Here is a 24,275-nt window from a genome sequence, read left to right as displayed (position 1 = left end):
GGCAACCCCCCGCAACTCTCCAAAACCTGTATGTGTATCTTTCAGAGAGGTAGGGTTAAAAGCGGAAGTAAAATTTCAGGTGGACCTTGTGTGCAATTGAACAATAAAGTGATCTTAAAATAAAGAATGTTTGACAAAAGAAAAACCCACTCCTGTAGAAACAGATATACAAATGTTGTTGATCTTTAGAAAACTCCTAGATCTGCCCGCAATTATTTTTTGGGCGAAATTGTTGTTGTCGAATAAACCTGGTCAATGGAAACCTGCATAGTCATAGTATATGAGAGGCAAGAGTCAGTGAGATAACCCTGCTTCTTACAGCCTCAATAGTGCCCCAAAATGCAACCTAATAGCTATATAGTGCACTTCTTAGGGAATAGGGTGCCATTTGGGACATACTGATCCTCTCTCTCTGTATAGCATACCTTTAATGTCTTTCCCAAAGCCCATGGATGATGTAACCTTCTGGCTCTTGCTGTCGGCCTTCTCCTTGGTGATGTCATCATCGCTGGACACGTTGTCCAGGGTGATCTTTTTCCTCTTCTTCTTCTTCTTGTTTCTGGGAGGCAGCTTCTTGGGGAAGGCGAACATGGGGAATATGACCAGTAGCATGGCAATGGAACAGAGCAGGAAGCCGCTCCACCTGAGAGAGCAGAGAGGGTTTAGCTTATTGATGGGGGTGGGGTATCGATTCTCAAAAAAAGAACAAAAATGTATGACCTGCTGTTTTCAACTCTCTGGAGACAGCAAGAGCGGTAGAGATCCTCTGAATGATCGGCTATGAAAAGCCAACAGACATTTACTCCTGAGGTGCTGACCTGTTGCACCCTCTACAATCACTGTGATTATTATTATTTGACCCTGCTGGTCATCTATGAACATCTTGGCCATGTTCTGTTATAATCTCCACTCGGCACAGCCAGAAGAGGACTGGCCACCCCTCATAGCCTGGTTCCTCTCTAGGTTTCTTCCTAGGTTCCGGCCATTCTAGGGAGTTTTTCCTAGCCACCGTGCTGTTTGGGGTTTTAGGCTGATCGAACACAGCATGGAACACTGGAAGAGTAATAGTGCATTTGGAAAGTATTCAGAGATGTTCGATCGGGTTCAAGTCCAGGCTCTGTCTGGACCACTCAAAGACATTCAGAAACTTCTCCCAAAGCCACTCCTTAGTTGTCTCGGCTGTGTGCTTAGTGTCATTGTCCTGTTGGAAGGTGAACCGTCACCCCAGTCTGAGGTCCTTAGTGCTCCGGAGCAGGTTTTCATCAAGGATCTCTCTGTACTTTGCTCCGTTTATATTTCCCTCATTCCTGACTAGTCTCCCTGTCCCTGTTGCTGAAAAACATCCCCACAGCATGATGCTGCCACCACCATGTTTCACAGTAGGGATGGTGCCAGGTTTCCTCCAGACGTGACGCTTGGCTTTCAAGCCAAAGAGTTCAATCTTGGTTTCATCAGACCAGAGAATCTTGTTTCTCATGGTCAGAGTCCTTTAGGTGCCTTTTGGAAAACTCCAAGCGCCTTTTACTGAGGAGTGGCTTCCAGCTGCCCACTCTACCTTAAAGGCCTGATTGGTGGAGTGCTGCAGAGATGGTTGTCCTTCTGGAAGGTTCTCCCATCTCCAAAGAGGAACTCTGGAGCTCTGCCAGAGTGACCATCGGGTTCTTGGTCACCTCCCTGACCAAGGACCTTCTCCCCCGATTGCTCAGTTTGGTCATGCGGCCAGATTTTTTATTTATTTAATCAATTTTAGAATAAGGCTGAAACGTAACAAAATGTAGAAAAAGGAGTCTGAATACTTTCCGAATGCACTGTATGTACAGTATTTCAAATCCCACATTTGACAAGCTAACATGTACATAACATACATTTCTAACATCATCAATCAATCCCATCATATTTAACATATTAGGCCTAAGCATTAACAATCAAATATGTAAACGTCTAAAGATAAACAAATATATATACACGATTTTATTAGATATTTTATAAACAATACAAAACACATACGAACGACTAGATCATTACATCACACCTGCCCAGAACCACTAGCCCCCACCCCCATCTCCAGCGTCCTTATCACTTTCCGCCAAATGGGCTCAAACTGCACCATTTTGTTTCTCTCTGTCGCCCACGCACTTACATTTTTTTATAAAAGAATTTCACCTTTCCATTGCGTAAACGACAGAGCATTGGCTGATTTACAGTTTGAGTATCCATTTATTTTAAAGAAATTATGAGAAGAGTATTGAAATTGGATGTATTTGAAAATATCTACCATGGTCAATCCACAATTGCTTTTTAAAGTTGTCATAGAAATAAATGTATTTCCTATTACCAACTAATTTACAGTTTCTATGCCTTTAGTATTCCATGTGGGCCAATTTATCAATGAATTCTGAAGAGCTATCCAACGATTGTTCCATAAGGTTGTGTTTCTTGTGAGTGATATTGGTTCTTGTAAAATGTGTTTCATTTTCTTCCATATCATTATAGTATTCTTAACTATGAAGTTATAATGTTCCTTCGAAAATAGGCACATAAAAATATTCTGGGTATGAGCGTATCTTCAATATGTACCCATTGTTCCTCTTTTGTGCATTTAACTATATGTCGCAAGTAAAAGCCTTGGGTAGAGAGTTCCTACAATTCCAAGTGTGGAAGATTAAAACCACCCTCAGACTTAGAAAAATGTTAAACTTTCCTTTTTATTCTATGAAATGTATTTGCCAATATAAAAAGTCTTATGACCTACTATTCTTTTTTAAAGAATGTCTTCGGTTGGATAGCAGTCGCTGTCCATGGTTCTGAAAGACCATGTTGCTATGTGCATAATAGCAAAGTTGATCAGCGTACTGGTGTTGAGAACAATGCGGAGTCGGCAGCAGCAGAGTGAGGAGACGAGAAAACAGCACTTGCCTTAAGACCGATCCTGCTTGTGTTGCCTGTTTGAGTGTTTGTTTAATAGCCTACTGATTCCATGAGCTCCTAGCCTCATGCAACCACAACATGTCAGACTAAGCAATTTAACAAATCCGGACCTTTTTAATCTTTGCTATGCTGTAATAAAGGATTTACACTTTTTTCCATTAGAACAGCCTCTCAGGTATTACTTAAAATGTCCTTAGTGTTATTTACACTGTTCCAAATGGTCCGAAAAATTATAATATTGTAATATAACAGCACCCGTTTTAGGCTGGGTTTCTGTATAAGCACTTTGTGACATCTGCTGATGTAAAAAGGGCTTTATAAATACATTTGATTGATTTTTTCCCTTTCCCTCTTGAGCAACCATTAAATATCCCCTCGTTTCGAGTTTCTCTTTCATGTCCTCCGCATACCTTTTGCTGTCACATATTTTACGGTGTTCAGAGTTTGTAATAACCAATTTATTGATGCGAGTATGACAGGCTATAGGTCAGGCCCTATTGGTCACGTGCATGCTAATGCATACATCTGTCATGTAAAGAGAGCAAAGGTTGAGGGATTAGGGAATGTTTTTCCTAAACAAATTAAGGATTTTGGTAACAGAACTTTTCAGTCAGAAATGGCTATAATTAAGTTTCAGCAACACGGACTGCGCCATAAACGCTGCTGATGTTGTGTGGTAGTTGCTGCAGCAGGGAGGGGAGAAAGACAATGCACACAGGCTGTCTTTATTTTTTACCACAGCAAGCCTGAACCCAAATCAATTGCGGTCGGACAACCCCTAGTCATTTCTGCGTCTTAATTATTTTATCAAACAGTGCGCATAAAGCATCAGACAAGCTCAGTGCATATAGTTAATTTTTTTTAAACACATAGACACAGGGTGTGTCTACATGTAGAAAAATACATGTTTAGAAATTGACTAATCAATTGGTGGAAAGAACAGGCTATTCTCGGTTGACCAAGATTTTATGGGGGGGTGGAGACGGCCCTAAAGGGAAGCCATGGCTTGTTGGGTTTGAGTCGCAGTGTTGCTTTAGCCACAGATTGGTTTGCTGTTGTAAATAACTGACCGCTCCATTCTCTCCCGGTTACTTGGTGATTTTGATATATCGATTTTAAAGGCTTATGTGATGTCTGGTTTCTTTATATAACCACAGTCTTGTTGATACAAAACTGAGCTACTCTCTCCCCATGCGTCTTATCGGTACGCGCAAGCGCCTCTCTAACATTTCTATTCAATCGCATAATTTAACATATTCAGTGAAAAGTCTGGAACATTACCAGTTGCCAATGAAGCGAGGGTCGCTCTGATCGATGTTGACGATAGTCTTGGGGTCGACGTAGAAGCCAATGAGAACTCCTCCCATCAGGTACCCAGCAGCCGGACCCAGGGCTCCCATCACATACATGACAGCTGCAGAGAGAAAGAAAGACATGAAGTGAGGCATAAGGACAAATGTACATGTTGAGAATGGATAAGAAGAGTTGGAATGCTAAGCGAACGGAGAATAAAGAGTATGGATGCATCCCAAAATGGCACCATATTCCCTATATAGTTCACTACTTTTGACCGGAACCCAAATGGGGCCAACGTCATTAATCTAATGGTGCTAATGCTACTATGAACATGATATCCTCAAACACCTCAGCCAGAAGTGAACAGGGCTGCGTCCCAAATGGCATCCCTATGTAGCGCTCTACTTTTGACCCTTCACTATCTAGGGCATATGGTGCCATTTCTAGACACAGGCTAGGCCTTCCCTTTCTGTATCATCCAGCAGTTCACACCCACATGACACAAAACTGCATGTCATCACATCATGGACCAAGCAGTCTTCCTCCTGTTTTGGGGCCCATGCTCCTGCCAAGTTGCAGGCCTAATCTCTTATTTGAGCAGAGTACTATTTTTGCTTGCTGCACCCGTTATGGAACAGGCTCCGATGCAGACACACAGCAGCAGGAGCGTGGGCCCCAAAATGGCACCCTAATCCCACCCCTCTCCAGGCTTACCCCCACAACAGTGTTTTATGTTAATGTGATCTCTAGTGTTATTGTGTTTCCATCAGGTCGTGACACTAAAGGCTTGTGGCGAACAGATTCAACAACCTCTGCATCATTCAAGACCGTTGCTTTGTGAGAAGGTATTAAAGTGAGAGCAGGTCCACTGGAGTCATGGCTCAGTGAGACACGGGTGCCGGCCCGCGAAGATGGAAACAGAAAAGTCAACCTTTTGGGTAAAACACTGGTGGAAATCCTCAATGGAAATGAAGCCTAATGACCAGGCACCTCATTTATAACTGTTGTGGAAATTTCGGCAAAAATGTCTGTGTGTACCATTTCTGAAAAAAGTTAAACACATTGATTTATAAACCTCTATTCGCTGTATAATGTGGAACTATTGGCATTAAGGCCAAATGAAATTAAACGCAAACGAGCGTGTACACGCTGGAATTAGAATGCACGGTAGTGAATGGCAGAAAACAGATGGGCCGTGAGCGTCAATGCCGTCAACAGCGTCATGCCTGTAAAGTGAGCAGATAAATTGTCAGAAAATAGACTGTTCGTGCATTGTTTTGTATAGTTAAAAGGGTCTATTTAGTGTTGATAAGTTTAGCTGCCAGTGCCAATAATACATACAGTATTTGAAAACAATAACTTTATGCCTACCGTTGTTGATTTCAAGCACAGGCATATAGCCTAGGCAGGTGGCTGGGAAACTCGAGGAACTCCATTCAAGAGAGAATACTGTTACGTATACTGAAGAATATAAACGCAACATGGAAAATTTCAAAGATTTTACTGCGTTACAGTTAACAGTCAATTTAAATAAATTCATTAGGCCCTAATTTATGGATTTCGCATGACTGGGCAGGGGCGCATCCATGGGTGGGCCTGGGAGGCCATAGGCCATTTTCCCCACAAAGAGCTTTATTACGAAATAAATACTCCCAGTGATCTTCGGTTGTGAGGCCGGTTGGGCATTCTGCCAAATTCTCTAAAATTACGTTGAAGGCGGCTTATGGTAGAGAAATTAACATTCAATTATCCGGCAACAGCTCTGGTGGACATTCCTGTAGTCAGCATGCCAATTGCACTCTCCCTCAAATCTTGAGACATCTGTGGCATTGTGTTGCGTGACAAAACCACACATTTTAGTGGCCTTTTATTGTCCCCAGCACAGGGTGCACCTGTGTAACAACCATGCTGTTTAATTAGCTTATTGATATGCCACACCTGTCAGGTGGATGGATTATCTTGGCAAATGAGAAATGCTCACTAACAGGGATGTAAACAAATGTGTGCACAACATTTTAGAGAAATACGCTTGTGACTATGACACATTTCTAGGATCTTTTATTTCAGCTCATGAAACATAGGACCAACACTTTACAAGTTGCATTTATATTTTTGTTCAGTATAGAAATAACGAGACTAGCTGAATTCTTTATAAACTGCTCTGGTGTATTAGCTACAACTCGCCTCACACTCATAACAGAAAACAGGTACGGTGGCTCCCACAAGGTTAGTCCAAAGAAACACACAACAATAATTCACAAGGGCTACATTGCTAACATCATGACAATATAAATTGGCATACGGTACACAGTATGTGAATTGATGCACTCTTACACACAAATTTTAATGCCATCTTTTCCGTTTGGTTTGGCATGCGAAAGACTAAGTTAATATTGAACAACAATTTATCTATAGATAATTGGGTTTATGTCATGCCTTGGTATAGGCCCTGAGATTAAATAGGCAATGATGTCACAATCCTATTGCACAGCAATACTGTAGCCTACCCATATCTTCCTTAAGCTACCGTTCTAATCTTTAGCAGTAATTTGTGCTTTATCTGGAAAAGGATTGTGTCAGTTTCTGAAAGACAAAACAATAGCAAATTGTCGTGGACCTGTCAGCAGAACGTTTGAATTCAACAATCTCGTGTCAACTTTTCCCCCAACCTACAGTGCCTACAGAAAGTATTTACACCCCTTGACTTTTTCCATATTTTGTTGTATTATAGCTTGAATATCAAATTGATTTTTTGGGTCACTGACATACACACAATACCCTATAACGTCAAAGCGGAATAATGTTTATTTACAAATTCTTACAAATGAAAAGCTGAAATGTCTTGAGTCAATAAGTATTCAACCCTTTGGTTATGGCAAGCCTAAATACATTCAGGAGTAAAAATGTGAGAAGTTACATAATAAGTTGCATGGACTCATTCAGTGTGCAATAATAGTGTTTAACATGATTTTTGAATGATTACCTCATCTCTGTACCCCACACATACACATAAGTTCCCTCAGTCGAGCAGTGAATTTCAAACACAGATTCAACCAAAGACCAGGGAGGTTTTCCAATGCCTCGCAAAGAACGGCAATTATTTGTAAATGGGTATAAATAAATAAAAAAATCAAACACTGAATATCCCTTTGAGCATGGTGAAGTAATTAATTACACTTTGGATTGTGTATAAATATACCCAGTGACTACAAAGATATAGGCGTCCTTCCTAACTCAGTTGCCAGAGAGGAAGGAAACAGCTCAGGGATTTCACCATGAGTTTAACAGCTGTGATAGGAGAAAACTGAGGAAGGATCAACAATATTGACAGTGAAAAGAAGGAAGAAATGCACTTTATGTCCTGAATACAAAGCGTTGTGTTGTACTGGATTTGCTCCAAACTTATTACTGAGTATCACTCTCCATATTTTCAAGCATAGTGGTGGTTGCATCATGTTATGGGTATGCTTGTAATTTTCAGGATAAAAAAGAAACTGAATGGAGCTAAGCACAAGCAAAATCTGTTTGTCTGCTTTCCACCAGACACTGAAAAATGAATTCACCTTTCAGCAGGACAATAACCTAAAACACAAGGCCAAATCTACACTGGAGTTGCTTACCAAGAATACAGTGAATGCTACGGATTGGCCGAGTTACAGTTTTGACTTAAGTCTAATTGAAAATATATGTCAAGACCTGAAAATGGTTGTCTAGCAATGATCAACAACCAATCTTACAAAGTTTTAAGAATTCTGAAAATAATAAGTGGGCAAATGTTTCACAATCCAAGTGTGGAAAGCTCGTTGAGATTTACCCAGAAAGACTCAGCTGTAATCGCTGCCAAAGGTGCTTCTACAAAGTATTGACTCAGAGGTGTGAATACTTATGTAAATGAGATATTTCATTTCCAATACACTTCAAAAAACATGTTGTCACTTTGTCATTATGGGATATTGTGTGTAAATTATGTACATTTTAATCCATTTTGAATTCAGGCATTAACAACAAAATGTGGAATAATTCAAGGGGTATGAATACTTTCTGAAGGCACTGTAAATATGGTTGGGCAGGCAACCATAAAAAATGCAATAACAGTCCTTACGCTTTTATTTCTCGGGTGTTTTTTGTTTTACTTGACTTTCTTCTTTAACTTTTATTACTGCATTGTTGGGCAGAGCAAGCAGGAAAGATATTTCACTGTATATAAACATTTTTACATTTTTGTCATCTTATCCAGAGCAACTTACAGTTAGTGCATTCATCTTAAGACAGCTAGGTTGGACAACCACATATCACAAGCATATAAAGTATGGGGGAGGTCTTCAAATGCAAGTGCTGGTTCAGGGGTCGAGGTGAGGAGGAGGATTAATTTAAAATACTGTTTGAAGAGGTAAGATTACAGATGTTTTCAGAAGATGGGCAGGGACCCTGCTGTCCTAGCTTCAGAGGGAAGCTGGTTCCACTATTGGGGTGCTTGGACTGGGCTGAGCGAGCGCTGCCCTCTCTTACGGGTGGGAGGGCCAAAAAACCTGAGGTGGAGTACTCAGGTTGGGGTGTGTGGTTTGAGCATAGCATGAAGGTAGGGGCAGTCTCTTACTGTACTTGGGCTCGTGCAAACTTAACTTGATACATACAGTTGATGTCGGAAGTTACATACACTTAAGTTGGAGTCATTAAAACCCATTTTTCAACCACTCCACAAATTTCTTGTTAACAAACTATAGTTTTGGAAAGTTGGTTAGGACATCTACTTTGTGCATGACACAAGTAATTTTTCAAACAATTGTTAACAGACAGATTATTTCACTGTATCACAATTCCAGTGGGTCAGAAGTTTACATACACTAAGTTAACTGTGCCTTTAAACAGCTTGGAAAATTCTAGAAAATGATGTCATGGCTTTAGAAGCTTCTGATAGGCTAATTGACATCATTTGAGTCAATTGAAGGTGTACCTGTGGATGTATTTCAAGGCCTACCTTCAAACTCAGTACCTCTTTGCTTGACATCATGGGAAATTCAAAAGAAATCAGCCAAGACCTCAAAAAAAATGTGTAGACCTCCACAAGTCTGGTTCATCCTCGGGAGCAATTTCCAAACACCTGAAGGTACCACGTTAATCTGTACAAACAATAGTATGCAAGTATAAACACCATGGGACCACACAGCCATCATACCGCTCAGGAAGGAGATGCGTTCTGTCTCCTAGAGATGAATGTACTTTGGTGCGAAAAGTGCAAATCAATCCCAGAACAACAGCAAAGGACCTTGTGAAGATACTGGAGGAAACAGATACATAAGAATCTATATCCACAGTAAAACGAGTCCTATAATTGACATAACTTGAAAGGCCGCTCAGCAAGAAAGAAGCCACTGCTCCAAAACCTCCATAAAAAAAGCCAGACTACGGTTTGCAACTGCACATGGGGACAAAGATCATACTTTTTGGAGAAATGTCCTCTGGTCGAATGAAACAAAAATAGAACTGTTTGGACATAATGACCATCATTATGTTTGGAGGAAACAGGGGGAGGCTTGCAAGCCAAAGAACACCATCCCAACCATGAGGCACAGGGGTGGCAGCATCATGTTGTGGGGGGGGGGGGGCTTTGCTGCAGGAGGGACTGGTGCACTTCACAAAATAGATGGCATCATGAGGCTGGAAAATTATGTGGATATATTGAAACAACATCTCAAGACATCAGTCAGGAAGTTAAAGCTTGGTCGCAAATGGGTCTTCCAAATGGACAATGACCCCAAGCATACTTACAAAGTTGTGGCAAAATGGCTTAAGGTCAACAAAGTCAAGGTATTGGAGTGGCCATCACAAAGCCCTGACTTGAAACCTATAGAAAATCTGTGGGCAGAACTGAAAAAGCGTGTGCAAGCAAGGAGGCCTACAAACCTGACTCAGTTACACCAGCTCTGTCAGGAGGAATGGGCCAAATTTCACCCAACTTATTGTGGGAAGCTTGTGGAAGGCTACCCGAAACGTTTGACCCAAGTTAACCTCTCTTGGGCAGGGGGCAGTATTTTCACTGCCGGACGAAAAACGTACCCAAATTAAACAGCCTACTACTCGGGCCCAGGAACTAGAATATGCATATGATTAGTAGATTTGGATAGAAAACGCTCTGAAGTTTCTAAAACTGTTTGAATGATGTCTGTGAGTATAACAGAACTCATATGGCAGGCAAAAACCTGAGAAAGAATCCAACCAGGAAGTGGAGGATGTGAGGCTGTAGTTTTTTCAAGTGATTGCCTATCCAACACACAGTGACTTAGGGTTCATTTTGCACTTCCTAAGGCTTCCACTAGATGTCAACAGTCTTTAGAAAGTTGTTTGAGGCTTCTATGGTGAACAGAGAGCCAACAAAGGAAGTTGGAAGTTCATTGGCGCGCATGCACGTGAGGGGTAGCTGTGTTCCAAAACGTTTTTTCAAGACATTGGAATCGTTCGGTTGGAATATTATTGAAGTTCTAAGTTAAAAAGGCCCTAAAGATTGATGCTATACAACGTTTGACATGTTTGAACGAGCGTAAATATAACTTTTTTTAAACTTTTCGTCGTGACATTTTGGCCGCGCTTCCTACATTTGGAGTAGCTTACTGAACGCGCAAACAACAACAAGGTATTTGGACATAAATTATGGACTTTATCGAACAAAACAACATTTATTGTGGACCTGGGATTCCTGGAAGTGCCTTCTGATGAAGATCATCAAAGGTAAGTGAATATTTCTAATGCTATTTATGATTTTAGATGACTCCAAAATGGCAGGTATCTGTATTGCTTGATGTCTTTTTCTGAGCGCAGTACTCAGATTATTGCAAAGTGTGCTTTCCCAGTGAAGCTTTTTGAAATCTGTCACAGCGGTTGCATAAAGGAGATGTTCATCTATAATTCTTTGAATAACAGTTTAATACAGGGAACACTTAAACAACACAATGTAACTCCAAGTCAATCACACTTCTGTGAAATCAAACTGTCCACTTAGGAAGCAACACTGATTGACAATAAATTTCACATGCTGTTGTGCAAATGGAATAGACAACAGGTGGAAATTATAGGCAATTAGCAAGACACCCCCAATAAAGGAGTGGTTCTGCAGGTGGGGACCACAGACCACTTCTCAGTTCCTATGCTTCCTGGCTGATGTTTTGGTCACTTTTGAATGCTGGCGGTGCCTTCACTCTAGTGGTAGCATGAGACGGAGTCTACAACCCACACAAGTGGCTCAGGTAGTGCAGCTCATCCAGGATGGCACATCAATGCGAGCTGTGGCAAGAAGATTTGCTGTGTCTGTCAGCGTAGTGTCCAGAGCATGGAGGCGCTACCAGGAGACAGGCCAGTACATCAGGAGACGTGGAGGAGGTCGTTGGAGGGCAACAACCCAGCAGCAGGACCGCTACCTCCACCTTTGTGCAAGGAGGAGCAGGAGGAGCACTGCCAGAGCCCTGCAAAATGACCTCCAGCAGGCCAGAAATGTGCATGTGTCTGCTCAAACGGTCAGAAACAGACTCCATGAGGGTGGTATGAGGGCCCGACGTCCACAGGTGGGGGTTGTGCTTACAGCCCAACACCGTGCAGGACGTTTGGCATTTGCCAGAGAACACCAAGATTGGCAAATTCGCCACTGGCGCCCTGTGCTCTTCACAGATGAAAGCAGGTTCACACTGAGCACGTGACAGACGTGACAGAGTCTGGAGACGCCGTGGAAAACGTTCTGCTGCCTGCAATATCCTCCAGCATGACCGGTTTGGCGGTGGGTCAGTCATGGTGTGGGGTGGCATTTCTTTGGGGGGCCGCACAGCCCTCCATGTGCTCGCCAGAGGTAGCCTGACTGCCATTAGGTACCGAGATGAGATCCTCAGACCCCTTGTGAGACCATATGCTGGTGCGGTTGGCCCTGGGTTCCTCCTAATGCAAGACAATGCTAGACCTCATGTGGCTGGAGTGTGTCAGCAGTTCCTGCAAGAGGAAGGCATTGATGCTATGGACTTGCCCGCCCATTCCCCAGACCTGAATCCAATTGACCACATCTGGGACATCATGTCTCGCTCCATCCACCAACGCCACGTTGCACCACAGACTGTCCAGGAGTTGGCGGATGCTTTAGTCCAGGTCTCGGAGGAGATCCCTCAGGAGACCATCCGCCACCTCATCAGGAGCATGCCCAGGCATTGTAGGGAGGTCATACAGGCACGTGGAGGCCACACACACTACTGAGCCTCATTTTGACTTGTTTTAAGGACATTACATCAAAGTTGGATCAGCCTGTAGTGTGGTTTTCCACTTTAATTTTGAGTGTGACTCCAAATCCAGACCTTCATGGGTTGATAAATTGGATTTCCATTGATTATTTTTGTGTGATTATGTTGTCAGCACATTCAACTATGTAAAGAAAAAAGTATTTAATAAGATTATTTCTTTCATTCAGATCTAGGATGTGTTGTTTAAGTGTTCCCTTTATTTTTTTGAGCAGTATATTTTATCAACGTTTATGATGAATATTTTTGTAAATTGTTGTGCTGATTCATGGGCAGTATTGGAGGCAAAATATTTTCTGAACATCACGCGCCAATGTAAAAGGCTGTTTTTGGATATAAATATCAACTTGATCGAACAAAAAATGCATGTATTGTGTAACATGATGTCCTAGGAGTGTCATCTGATGAAGATCGTCAAAGGTTAGTGCATAATTTTAGCTGGTTTTCTGGTTTTTGTGACGCCTGTCCTTGCTAGGAAAATGTCTGTGTGGTTTTTCTTGTGTTGGAACAGTCCTAACATAATCTAACTTTATGCTTTCGCCGTAAAGCCTTTTTGAAATCGGACAATGTGGTTACATTAAGGAGACATGTATCTTTAAAATGGTGTAAAATAGTCGTATGTTTGAGAACTTCGAATTATGACATTTTGTGGTTTAGAATTTGAAAACTGGCACAAACATTTTTGGGTATATTTTGTGCATATGCAGTTTATAAATGAGGCCCCAGGACCCTGGTCAAAAGTAGTGCATTATGTAGGGAATAGGGTGCCATTTGGGAAACATCCCATCATCATTGTCTGGCTCTTGTGGAAATGCAGTCCTCTAATTGTTGAATGAATTGAATGTGAAATGCTCCTGTTGGTTTCTACATGATGCAATTGCCCTGTAATAAAAACAGGGTGACGTAACCATTGAGGTAGAAAAATAATGGTTACATTTTTAAGCTTCTCTTTGGAGGCACAAATGTTTTGTGTGTGTGTGACTGTGGAGCAATAAAGTTGACAAGTGACCCCATTCCCCAACTGCTCTTCTGTAAGTCTCCTAGACCAAGGCAGATTCAGAGACATGTACATTTGAACTGGTTGTACTGTACGGACAGTGTGGTTCATTTGAATGGGGAACAAAGTGGTGAACTACCCATTCAGTCAGAGTCCATTATTATCATTAATACATTGCTTAATTACATACAGTATATTCTTAGGGAGCTGTTCTGTCTCTCTACAGCCTTGAGTACATGAGCTCAGACGGGTGAAATTAGGTGTTACTGTTAGTGTCCTCGTCCTGTACTCATAAAGGAGATTGATGCAAGCGAAACGGGCCGGATGTTACAGAAAAATTATGCGAGCCTCAGCCTGGCAGCTGGATCAATTGGGACCCTGTGACCTTGCGGGAGGGAGGGAGACCGACGGCACAGGGTCAGGCACAATGAAATGTGGGATGACTGCATCGTCATAGCAACCTGCTGACACTGCACTGTCATCTTACAACTTTCCAACAAATCTGCTTTATTTCCCATAGGCAGCCCCCCAGATCCCAGCCCCAACTGAAACAGAACTGCCTGTATGACCAAATGTAGAGGACACCAACTGAAACAAAAAACAGCAAACCAAATATATACACTGCATTCAGAAAGTATTCACACCCCTTGACTTTTTGCACATTTTGTTGTTCTACAAATTGGGATTAAAATTGATTTGTCTTATTTTTCTCAACGATTTACACAAAATATTCTGTAATGTCAAAGTGGATTAAGATGTAAGATTAATGAAAAGTATTCAACCCCCTGAGTCAAAACATGTTACAATTGTCTTTGGCAGCCATTATGGCTGTGAGTCTTTCTGGGTAAGTCTCTAAGAGCTTTGCACACCTGGATTGTTCAATATTTGCCCATTATTCTTTTTTAACCTCTCCAAGCTCTGTCAAGTTGGTTATTGATCATTGCTAGACAGCCATTTTCAAGTCTTGCAATAGATTATGAAGCCGATTTAAGTCAGAACTGTAACTAGGCAGCTCAGGAACATTCAATGTTGTCTTGGTAAACAACTCCAGTGTATATTTGGCCTTGTCCTGCTGAAAGGTGAATTTGTCTCCCCGTGTCTGTTGGAAAGCAGACAACCAGGTTTTCCTCTCGTGCTCAGCTCTATTCCGCTTACTTTTATCCTGAAAAAAATAAATAAAAAATTGCTAGTCCTTGCTGATGACAAGCATATCCATAACATGATGCAGCCACCACCATGCTTGAAAATATGAAGAATGGTACTCAATGATGTGCTGTGTTTGCCTCAACAGGGACAAAAGGCAAATTTCTTTGCCACATTTTTTGCAGTATTACTTTAGTGCCTTATTGCAAACAGGATGCATGTTTTGGAATATTTTTTATTCTGTACAGGCTTCTTTTCACTGTCATTTAGGTTAGTATTGTGGTGTAACTACAATGTGGTTGATCCATCCTCGGTTTCCTCCTATCGGGCCTCCCAAGTGGGTGCAGTGGTCTAAGGCACTGCACTGCAGTTGCTAGCTGTGCCACTAGAGATCCTGGTTCGAGTCCAGGCTCTGTCGCAGCCGGGAGACCCATTGGGCGGCGCACAATTGGCCCAGCGTCGTCCTGGTTAGGGGAGGGTTTGGCCAGCAGGGATGTCCTTGTCCCATTGTGATCTAGCAACTCCTGTGGCGGGCAGGGCGCATGCACCCTGAAGAACACCATCCCAAACAGTCGCCAGGTGTACGGAGTTTCCTCCGACACATTGGTGTGGCTGGTTTCCGGGGTAAAGCAGTGTGGCTTGGTTGGGTCGTGTTTCGGAGTACGCATGCCTCTCCCGAGTCTGTACGGGAGTTGCAGCAATGAGACAAGACTAACTACCAATTGAATAACACAAAATTGGGGAGAAAAAGGGGGAGAAAAAGGGGTAAAAGTAACAACAAAAAAGCCATTAAACTCCATAGCCTAACTGTTTCAAAATCACCACTGACCTCATGGTGAAATCCCTGAACAGTTTCCTTCCTCTCTGGCAACTGAGTTAGAAAGGATGTCTGTATCTTCGTAGTCACTGGGTGTATTTATACACCATCCAAAGCGTATGGTGGGGTCAGAGAAAGGCCCAAAAAATTGCCAAAGATTCCAGTCACCCAAGTCATAGACTGTTCTCTCTGCTACCGCGCGGCAAGCGGTACCGGAGCGCCAAGTCTAGGTCCGAAAGGCTCCTTAACAGCTTCTACCCCCAAGCCATAAGACTGCTGAAAAAATTAATCAAATGACCACCCGGACTATTTACATTGACCCCCCCTTTGTTTTTACACTGCTGCTATTCGCTGTTTATTATTATCTAAGCACAGTCACTTTACAAATGACCTCGATTAACCTGTATCCCCGTACATTGACTCAGTACCGGTATCCTCTGTATATACCCTCGTTATTGTTATGTAATTTTGTGTTACATTTTCATTACATTTTTTTACTTTCGTTTATTTAGTAAATATTTTCTTAACTCTATTTCTTGAACTGTATTGCTGGTTAAGGGCTTGTAAGTAAGAATTTAACGGTAAGGTGAAATTGTATACCTGTTGTATTCCACGCATGTGACAAAAAAATAATGTATTTGAATTAATAACTTCACCATGCTCAATGGGATATTCAGTGTCTGTATTTTATTTTTACCCTTCTACAAATAGGTGTCCATCTTTGCGAGCCATTGGAAAACTTCCCTGGTCTTTGTGGATGAATCTGTGTTTGAAATTCACGACTCGACTGCGGGACCTTACAGATAATTGCATCAAGCTGTTTAAAGTAGAGGTCGACCGATTAATCGGAATGGCCGATTAATTAGGGCCGATTTCAAGTTTTCATAACAATCGGTAATCAGCATTTTTGGACACCGATGTTTTTTGGGGGTTTTTTACCTTTATTTAACTAGGCAAGTCAGTTAAGAACACATTCTTATTTTCAATGACGGCCTAGGAACGGTGGGTTAACTGCCTTGTTCAGGGGCAGAACGACAGATTTTTACCTTGTCAGCTCGGGGATTCGATCTTGCAACCTTCCTGTTAATAGTCCAATGCTCTAACCATACGCGAGTGCAGCAAGAAGCCAAGGTAAGTTGCTAGCTAGCATGAAACTTATAAAAAAACAATCAACCTTAACATAATCACTAGTTAACTACACATGGTTGATGATATTACTAGTTAATCTAGCGTGTCCTGCGTTGCGTATAATTGATGCGGTGCCTGTTCATTTCTCATCGAATCACAGCCTACTTCTCCAAACGGGTGATGATTTAACAAGCGCATTAAGCACTGTCGTTGCACCAATGTGTACCTAACCATAAACATCAATGCCTTTCTTTAAAATCAATACACAAGTATATATTTTTAACCTGCATATTTAGTTAATATTGCCTGCTAATATGACTTTCTTTTAACTAGGGAAATTGTGTCACTTCTCTTGCGTTCCGTGCAGTCAGTCAGGGTATATGCAGCAGTTTGGGCAGCCTGGCTCGTTGCCAACTGTGTGAAGATTTATTCCTAACATTTCTTCCTAACAAAGACTGTAATTAATTTGCCAGAATTTTACACAATTATGACATAACATTGAAAGTTGTACAATGTAACAGCAATATTTAGACTTAGGGATGCCACCCGTTAGATAAAATACGGAACGGTTCCGTATTTCACTGAAAGAATAAACGTTTTGTTTTCGAAATGATAGTTTCCGGATTTGACCATATTAATGACCTAAGGCTCGTATTTCTGTGTGTTATTATGTTATAATTAAGTCTATGATTTCATATTTGATAGAGCAGTTTGACTGAGCAATGGTAGGCAGCAGCAGGCTCGTAAGAATTCATTAAAACAGCACTTTCGTGCGTTTGCCAGCAGCTCTTCGTTGTGCTTCAAGCATTGAGCCGTTTATGACTTCAAGCCTATCAACTCCCGAGATTTGGCTAGTGTAACCGATGTGAAATGGCTAGCTAGTTAGCGGGGTGCGCGCTAATATCATTTCAATTGGTGACGGCACTCGCTCTGAGACCTTGAAGTAGTTGTTCCCCTTGCTCAGCAAGGGCCGCGGCATTTGTGGAGCAATGGATAACGATGCTTCGAGGGTGGCTGTTTTCGATGTGTTCCTGGTTTGAGCCCAGGTAGGGGCGAGGAGAGGGACAGAAGCTATACTGTTACACTGGCAATACTAAAGTGCCTATAAGAACATCAAATAGTCAAAGGTATATGAAATACAAATGGTATAGAGAGAAATAGTCCTATAATAACTACAACCTAAAACTTCTTACCTGGGAATATTGAAGACTCATGTTAAAAGGAACCACCAGCTTTCATATGTTCTCATGTTCTGAGCAAGGAACTTAAACATTAGTTTTTTTTACATTGCACATATTGCACTTTTACTTTCTTCTCCAACACTTTGTTTTGCATTATTTAAACCAAATTGAACATGTTTCATTATTTATTTGAGGCTAAATTGATTTTATTGATGTATTATATTCAGTTAAAATAAAAGTGTTCATTCAGTATTGTTGTAATTGTCATTATTACAAAGATTTTTTTTATTTTAAAATCGGCCGATTAATCGGTATCGGATTTTTTGGGTCCTCCAATAATCGGTATTGAAAAATCATAATCGGTCGACCTCTATTTTAAAGGCACAGTCAACTTAGTGTATGTAAACTTCTGACCCACTGGAATTGTGATACAGTGAATTATAAGTGAAATAATGTCTGTAAACAATTGTTTGAAAAATGACTTGTGTCATGCACAAAGTAGATGTTCTAACCAACTTGTTGAAAAATGAGTTTTAATGACTCCAACCTAAGTGTGTGTAAACTTCCGACTTCAACTGTATATATCCACTTTGACATTGTGGGGTATGGTGTGTAGATCACAAAATATAAATGTAATCAATTTTAAATTCAGGCTGTAAAAACAAAATCTATAAAAAGTCAGGAGGTGTGAATACTTTCTGAAGGCACTGTAGGCCTACCCCCCTTATTTCCATAGCAAACCAGAACATGGGCAGAATGACGCTGAAACTTTTTTTTTTTGGGGGGGGGGGGGGCAAAGTTAAAATCCTTAGTTGCAACATCCATTTTTGTACGTATTAATGATAAATACTCATTGATTCTTGAAGAATATAACTTATAAACGCCTCATGAGCTTGTTCTATGTCCCTTTGTATAAGGCAAGCAACACTGAAGCATGCACGAGAGCACCAGCTGTTCTGGATGACTGTGTGATAACGCTCTCGGAAGCCGATGTGAGCAAGACCTTTAAACAGGTCAACATTCACAAAGCCGCGGGGCCATACGGATTACCAGGACATGTACTCAAAACATGCGCGGACCAACTGGCAAGGGTCTTCACTGACACTTTCAACCTCTCCCTGACTGAGTCTGTAATACCTACATGTTTCAAGCAGACCACCATAGTCCCTGTGCCCAAGGAAGCGAAGGTGACCTACCTAAATGATTACTGCCCTGTAGCACTGGTTATGGCTCACATCAACAGCATCCTCCCTGATACCCTAGACCCACCCCAATCCGCATACTGCCCCAACAGATGACGCTATCTCAAACTAATCAAAATGGCCACTGGACTATTTACATTGACACCCCCCCTCTACCCAATTGGTTTTGTACACTGCTGCTACTCGCTGTTTATTATCTATGCATAGTCATTTCACCCCTACCACATGTACAAATTACCTCAACTAACCTGTACCTCCACACACTTGCTTGGTACCGGTACCCCATGTATATATTACTTCATCTGTGGATCTGTGGGGGCGGTACGCGAATTGGAGTGGGTTTAGAGTGTCCAGGAGGATGCTGTTGATGTGAGCCATGACCAGCCTTTCAAAGCACTTCTTTGCTACCGACATGAGTGCTACTGGGCGGTAATCATTTAGGCAGGTTACCTTCGCTTCCTTGGGCACAGGGACTATGGTGGTCTGCTTGAAACATGTAGGAAATACAGACTCGGTCAGGGAGAGGTTGAAAATGTCAGTGAAGACACTAGACAGTTGCTTTGAGTACACGTCCTGGTAATCCGTATGGCACAGCGGCGTTGTGAATGTTGACCTGTTTAAAGGTTTTGTTCACATCGGCTAACGAGAGCATTATCACACAGTCATCCGGAACAGCTGGTTCTCTTGTGCATGCTTCAGTGTTGCTTGCCTCGAAGCGAGCATAAAAGGCATTTAGCTCGTCTGGTAGGCTTGCATCACTGGGCAACTTGCATCTGAGTTTCCCTTTGTAGTCCGTAATTGTTTTCAAGCCCTGCCGCATCCAACGAGCGTCAGAGCCGATGTAGTAGGATTCAATCTTAATCCTGTATTGACGCTTCGCTTGTTTGATGGTTCGTCTGAGGGCATAGCGGGATTTATTTTAAGCGTCCGGATTAGTCTCCCGCTCCTTGAAAGTGGCAGCTCTAGCCTTTAGCTCGTTGCGGATGTAATTCATGGCTTCTGGTTGGGATATGTACGTACGGCCACTGTGGGGACGACGTCGTCAATGCACTTATTGATGAAGGTGATGTACTACTCAATGCCATTGGATGAGTCCTGAAACATATTCCAGTCTGTGCTAGCAAAACAGTCCTGTAGTGTAGCATTTGCGTCATCTGACCACTTCCGTATTGAGCGAGTCACTGGTACTTCCAGCTTTAGTTTTTGCTTGTAAGCAGGAATCAGGAGGATAGAATTATGGTCAGATTTGCCTAATGGAGGGCAGGGGAGAGCATTGTATTCATCTCTGTGTGTGGAGTAAAGGTGGTCTAGGATTTTTTTCCCCCTCTGGTTGCACATGTGACATGCTGGTAAAAATTTGGTAAAACGTATTTAAGTTTGCCTGCATAAAAATCCCCGGCCACTAGGAGCGCCACTTCTGGGTGAGCATTTTCTTTGCTTATGGCCTTATAGAGTTGGTTGAGAGTGGTCTTAGTGCCAGCTTCGTTCTGTGGTGGTAAATAGACGGCTATGAACAATACAGATGAGAACTCTTGGTAGATAGTGTGGACTACAACTTATCATAAGGTACTCTACCTCAGGTAAGCAATACCTCGAGACTTGTTTAATATTAGACATCACGCACCAGCTGTTATTGACAAATGGACACACACCCCCATCCCTCGTCTTACCAGACGTAGCTTCTCTGTTCTGCCGGTGCATGGAAAATCCCGCCAGCTCTATATTATCTGTATCATCATTCAGCCACGTCTCGGTGAAACACAAGATATTATAGTTTTTAATGTCCCGTTGGTAGGATAATCTTAAATCGTAGGTCATCAATTTTATTTTACTGTGGGAGTTGACTCGCTCGCCTACGGAGTCCAAGAGAATAATTATGTTGTATTGTGTTGGTCAATCATGGGCACACTCATGACAACCTGACCTAATAAACCTAGTAGCAACAAAATGTCACACTGTTTTGAGATTATATACAGTAGTATGTATAATCTTAGATTAAAAGCTACTGTAAGAACCCTCTTAATATGTAAAAGAACATCTGGTTATCTAGCCTTTTTTGGACTAACTATAGGTTCATTCTCTCGTTTCCAAAGCCTATAAGTCCCTCTTCCTGGAACTCCATGAATAACATACAACGAGTAAACATTTGCTCCATTACCTAAGAGTTATGTCCTGTCCTCAGAGTAATTGTCTGTCTGTGGCTCTATCAGACTGAACAGAGATCTGTCAAGGACCATTAGTGTTGTCCACTCTAGCCTACGTCCCAAATGGCACCTTATTCCCTATATAGTGCACTACTTTTGACCAGAGTCTGTCCTCCTTCACAGCCCTCATGTTCCAGCTAGCCAGACAGGTAATGATGGGCCAAGTTCTGTCACATCTTGGCCAGTGTGTATCCAGCCATTGTACAGCTGGCACCAAGTGACCGCATGATCAAAGCTGCTCGGTCCTTTGTGAACTGGCCTTCCACAAGAACACCGTTAGACTGGGACTCGAAGAAAGGGGACTGACTTTGGGCTGTGTCAAAGGCTTTCTTTAGAGGGTTCTAGTCAAAAGTAGTGCACTATATAGGGAGTAGGGTGCCATTTGGGACACAAACGGGAGCTAATTCTTTTGTGGAGTTTATTTTCTCTGAGTGTACCGGAGGCAGGCACCAAGCAGCCACATGGGCCACCACAGAATACAAGCCTGTATCATAACTATTCTTTATTTTCAGTGTTTAGGCCTTTTTTAGGTTTACCTTGTTTCAGACCACTGGAGAGAAAAGATCTAGCACGACAGTTGAAAGGGACAGGGATTGATTGAATAACTGAAGTCAAAGTGTAAGTAGCCAATGTCATAATGTATTGTAAGGCCTTGTGTATAGGCAGAGGCAGGTGGAAAGGCAGTAGGAAAAATTCCATCTGAAACCAAACAGTAGGCCTGGTCAGTAAATCTGGCACAGAGGTGGCTAGCTGAGTTGCCTTCCTCCTTTATCTCCTAGTTTATTACCGGTGCGCTGTGTAGTCTTCGGACCTTTCACACCCCATCTCACACACACACATTCACGTCTTACCTAGATAAAGAGAGGCATTCTCCTTCTTGACGTTGTCGTCCAGGTAGGTGGGTCCCAGGGTGTAGATGGGCGTCGACCCCATGCCTACCAGGATCTGTGCAATGATGAACAGGGCCACGTACAGGTTGTGCTCATTACCCTCCTGGTCTCTGGGACAAGACACATCCAGGAAGTCCTTGCCACTGCCGTTGTTGTTCATACACAGGCCCTCGTTGCCCCGGGATGGTATCACCTCCAGGATTTGGTACGGAGGGGAGATGAAGTGAGGCAAGGAGAAGAGTGCTGCTCCAACGGCTATGAAAACCGCACCCACGGCCAACCATCTGGGCCTCTGCCCTCGGCCTCCGAAGTAACTGATGAAGACCACCACCAGCAGACTGCCTATGTCAAAGCAGCTGACGAGCAGGCCAGACTCAGAGCTCCGGAGGCTGTACCTCTTCTCTATGGTGGTGATGACACTGCTAAGGTAGCCAGACACCATCAGTGACTGGATGAATGTCAGGTAGCACATGCAGAATAAAAAACAGCGAGAGTCTTCGAGAATTGCATTCATGTATTTCCTAGTGGGTAAACGCATCAGGGGTAACCTGGAGGTGAGGAAGCCTTGCCTCGTTGGGTTTTTACTCCTGGGCTTGCTCACCTGTGTCTCTGTGTTAAATGAACTACTCATCCCCACCACACTAGAACTGGAAGGGGAATAGTTAATGTTAGTCCTAGTGGAGGATTCAGGTAGAGGTTGGTTCAGGTTGATTCTCTGTGGGAGTTGGATTAATTCAGCGCACTTTTCCTCCGTTATTGACGCCTGCTGCTGCATAGACTTGGCCAACAAGGACTTGCTTTGCTGGCCTGAGTCATTCAGAGCAGGTAAACTTTTGGATTTGAAGTTAGTGCTAGCAGCGTCCTCCTCCTCATACTGACTCAATAACTCATCATCTGCTTGAAGGGGTTCTGACAGGTCATTCTCTGTCTCCTTGTGGTCATCAGATGCCATTGTGTTTTGTTGTTGAGCTGGCTGAATTCACAAGAGTTTGGTTTAAAAGTCCAGTCACTGCATTCAATAGCTGACACCACTTACACTATAATATACACATTTCATCCAGTAAAAAACAGCTTCGGGCTGCAAGCCAGGCCCAATAAAAGTGAGAAAATAAGGGATAATGGCTTCTGCGTTGGCTGATCTTTGCACTGCCTCTATGTTTATCTCGCGAACCCTTGCGCTCTGCCAGCATCTGATTCTTGAGCTCGAGGCCTCCGGTGTCGTGGATCGTCCTCTCGTGCCTTTAGCCGCTGCAGATGCTCACCATCACTAACGTTAACTGAGGCGGTAGAGGATGTTGCTGTTTTGAGTCAAACAGAAAGAAAATGGACTTGGGTCGATGACACGGCAGAGTTGACATGGTCCTCCTGGAATCCCCTTTACAAAAAGAAGAAAGTAATACATTTCGGACATTTTGAGTGTGTTCACCTCCCCAGTACCACCTAACGTTAGCTGTCATTTTCATGACATAATCTGTATGTTTTGAGTAGCTAGGCATCTAATGTTAACGTTAGACATGAAAACGAACAAATTAAACCAGTCTTGACATTCAACAAAAAAAAAACTGACATGCTACTAAAAACACCGTTGAATGGCCATCTAGCATTTACCGACGTCGACCAGTTTTCAATACAACCCCTGCATAAAAATAGGCATAAATAAGTAGCTAGCTAACGTTATCTACAGTCGCCTAGTAAACACTGCGGCTAGCTCTGGCGAGCGACTGCTGTTGATCTGCTGGTGGCAGGCTTGTAGCTAGCTAATAATAGCTGTTAATGAAAATACAATCGCTAACAAACCTGACGATTCTAAGCAATAGCAGGGCCCTTGATTCTTCATTTAAAGGTCCCATTTAAAACCCATTTGACGGCCGGTATCAAATTGCACCAGACAAAGATATCGTCATCCCTGTCTGTAGCTTTACATTCTGACTCTCTCACTCACTCACTCACTCACTGAGGAGAATTACGTTGTTTACCACGACCGGGTAGTACTAGCCTCTGTAGCTTCCGAGGCCCCTCACTGGTTCGATTTTACTGGGGCGGAAGTGTCGTGTGGCCATATCAAATATTTGTATAACTCATTGTTCTATCTGTGGCCATATGAAGTGATGCTAATGCTTGGGGGTGAAGTTGCCCCTAAAAAAAGATCTAGAATCAGCTTATTGTACAAAGCCCAGCACTTGACAATGCAGCTGTTAATGGTCAATGCAGACTTGTGA

General features: G+C 42.5%; 1 protein-coding gene across 3 annotated transcripts in view; it reads right to left on the bottom strand.

Annotated features, from left to right (window-relative positions):
• LOC115156917 (solute carrier organic anion transporter family member 5A1) overlaps positions 1-24,070 on the bottom strand; it is a 37,834-nt gene extending 13,764 nt beyond the window's left edge. Inside the window, exons 1-4 of one of the 3 annotated variants that reach the window (XM_029704740.1) lie at positions 24,011-24,070; positions 22,018-23,431; positions 4,210-4,342; positions 426-643 (exon numbers count right to left, since the gene is read on the bottom strand). In XM_029704740.1, the coding sequence (XP_029560600.1) occupies positions 426-643; positions 4,210-4,342; positions 22,018-23,008 (1,342 nt within the window). In that variant the 5' untranslated portion in view covers positions 23,009-23,431; positions 24,011-24,070. Of the gene's footprint in view, positions 1-425; positions 644-4,209; positions 4,343-22,017; positions 23,432-23,853 lie in introns of all 3 variants that reach the window. The other 2 variants (XM_029704739.1, XM_029704741.1) reach the window with 2 other exon arrangements.
• Positions 24,071-24,275: the final 205 nt, after the last annotated feature.

This window comes from Salmo trutta, chromosome 21, assembly GCF_901001165.1.
Source record: "Salmo trutta chromosome 21, fSalTru1.1, whole genome shotgun sequence".
Classification (NCBI taxonomy): Eukaryota; Metazoa; Chordata; class Actinopteri; order Salmoniformes; family Salmonidae; genus Salmo; species Salmo trutta.
The sequence above is the reverse complement of the archived record's forward strand: the minus strand, read 5'-3'. Positions and strand labels throughout refer to the sequence as shown.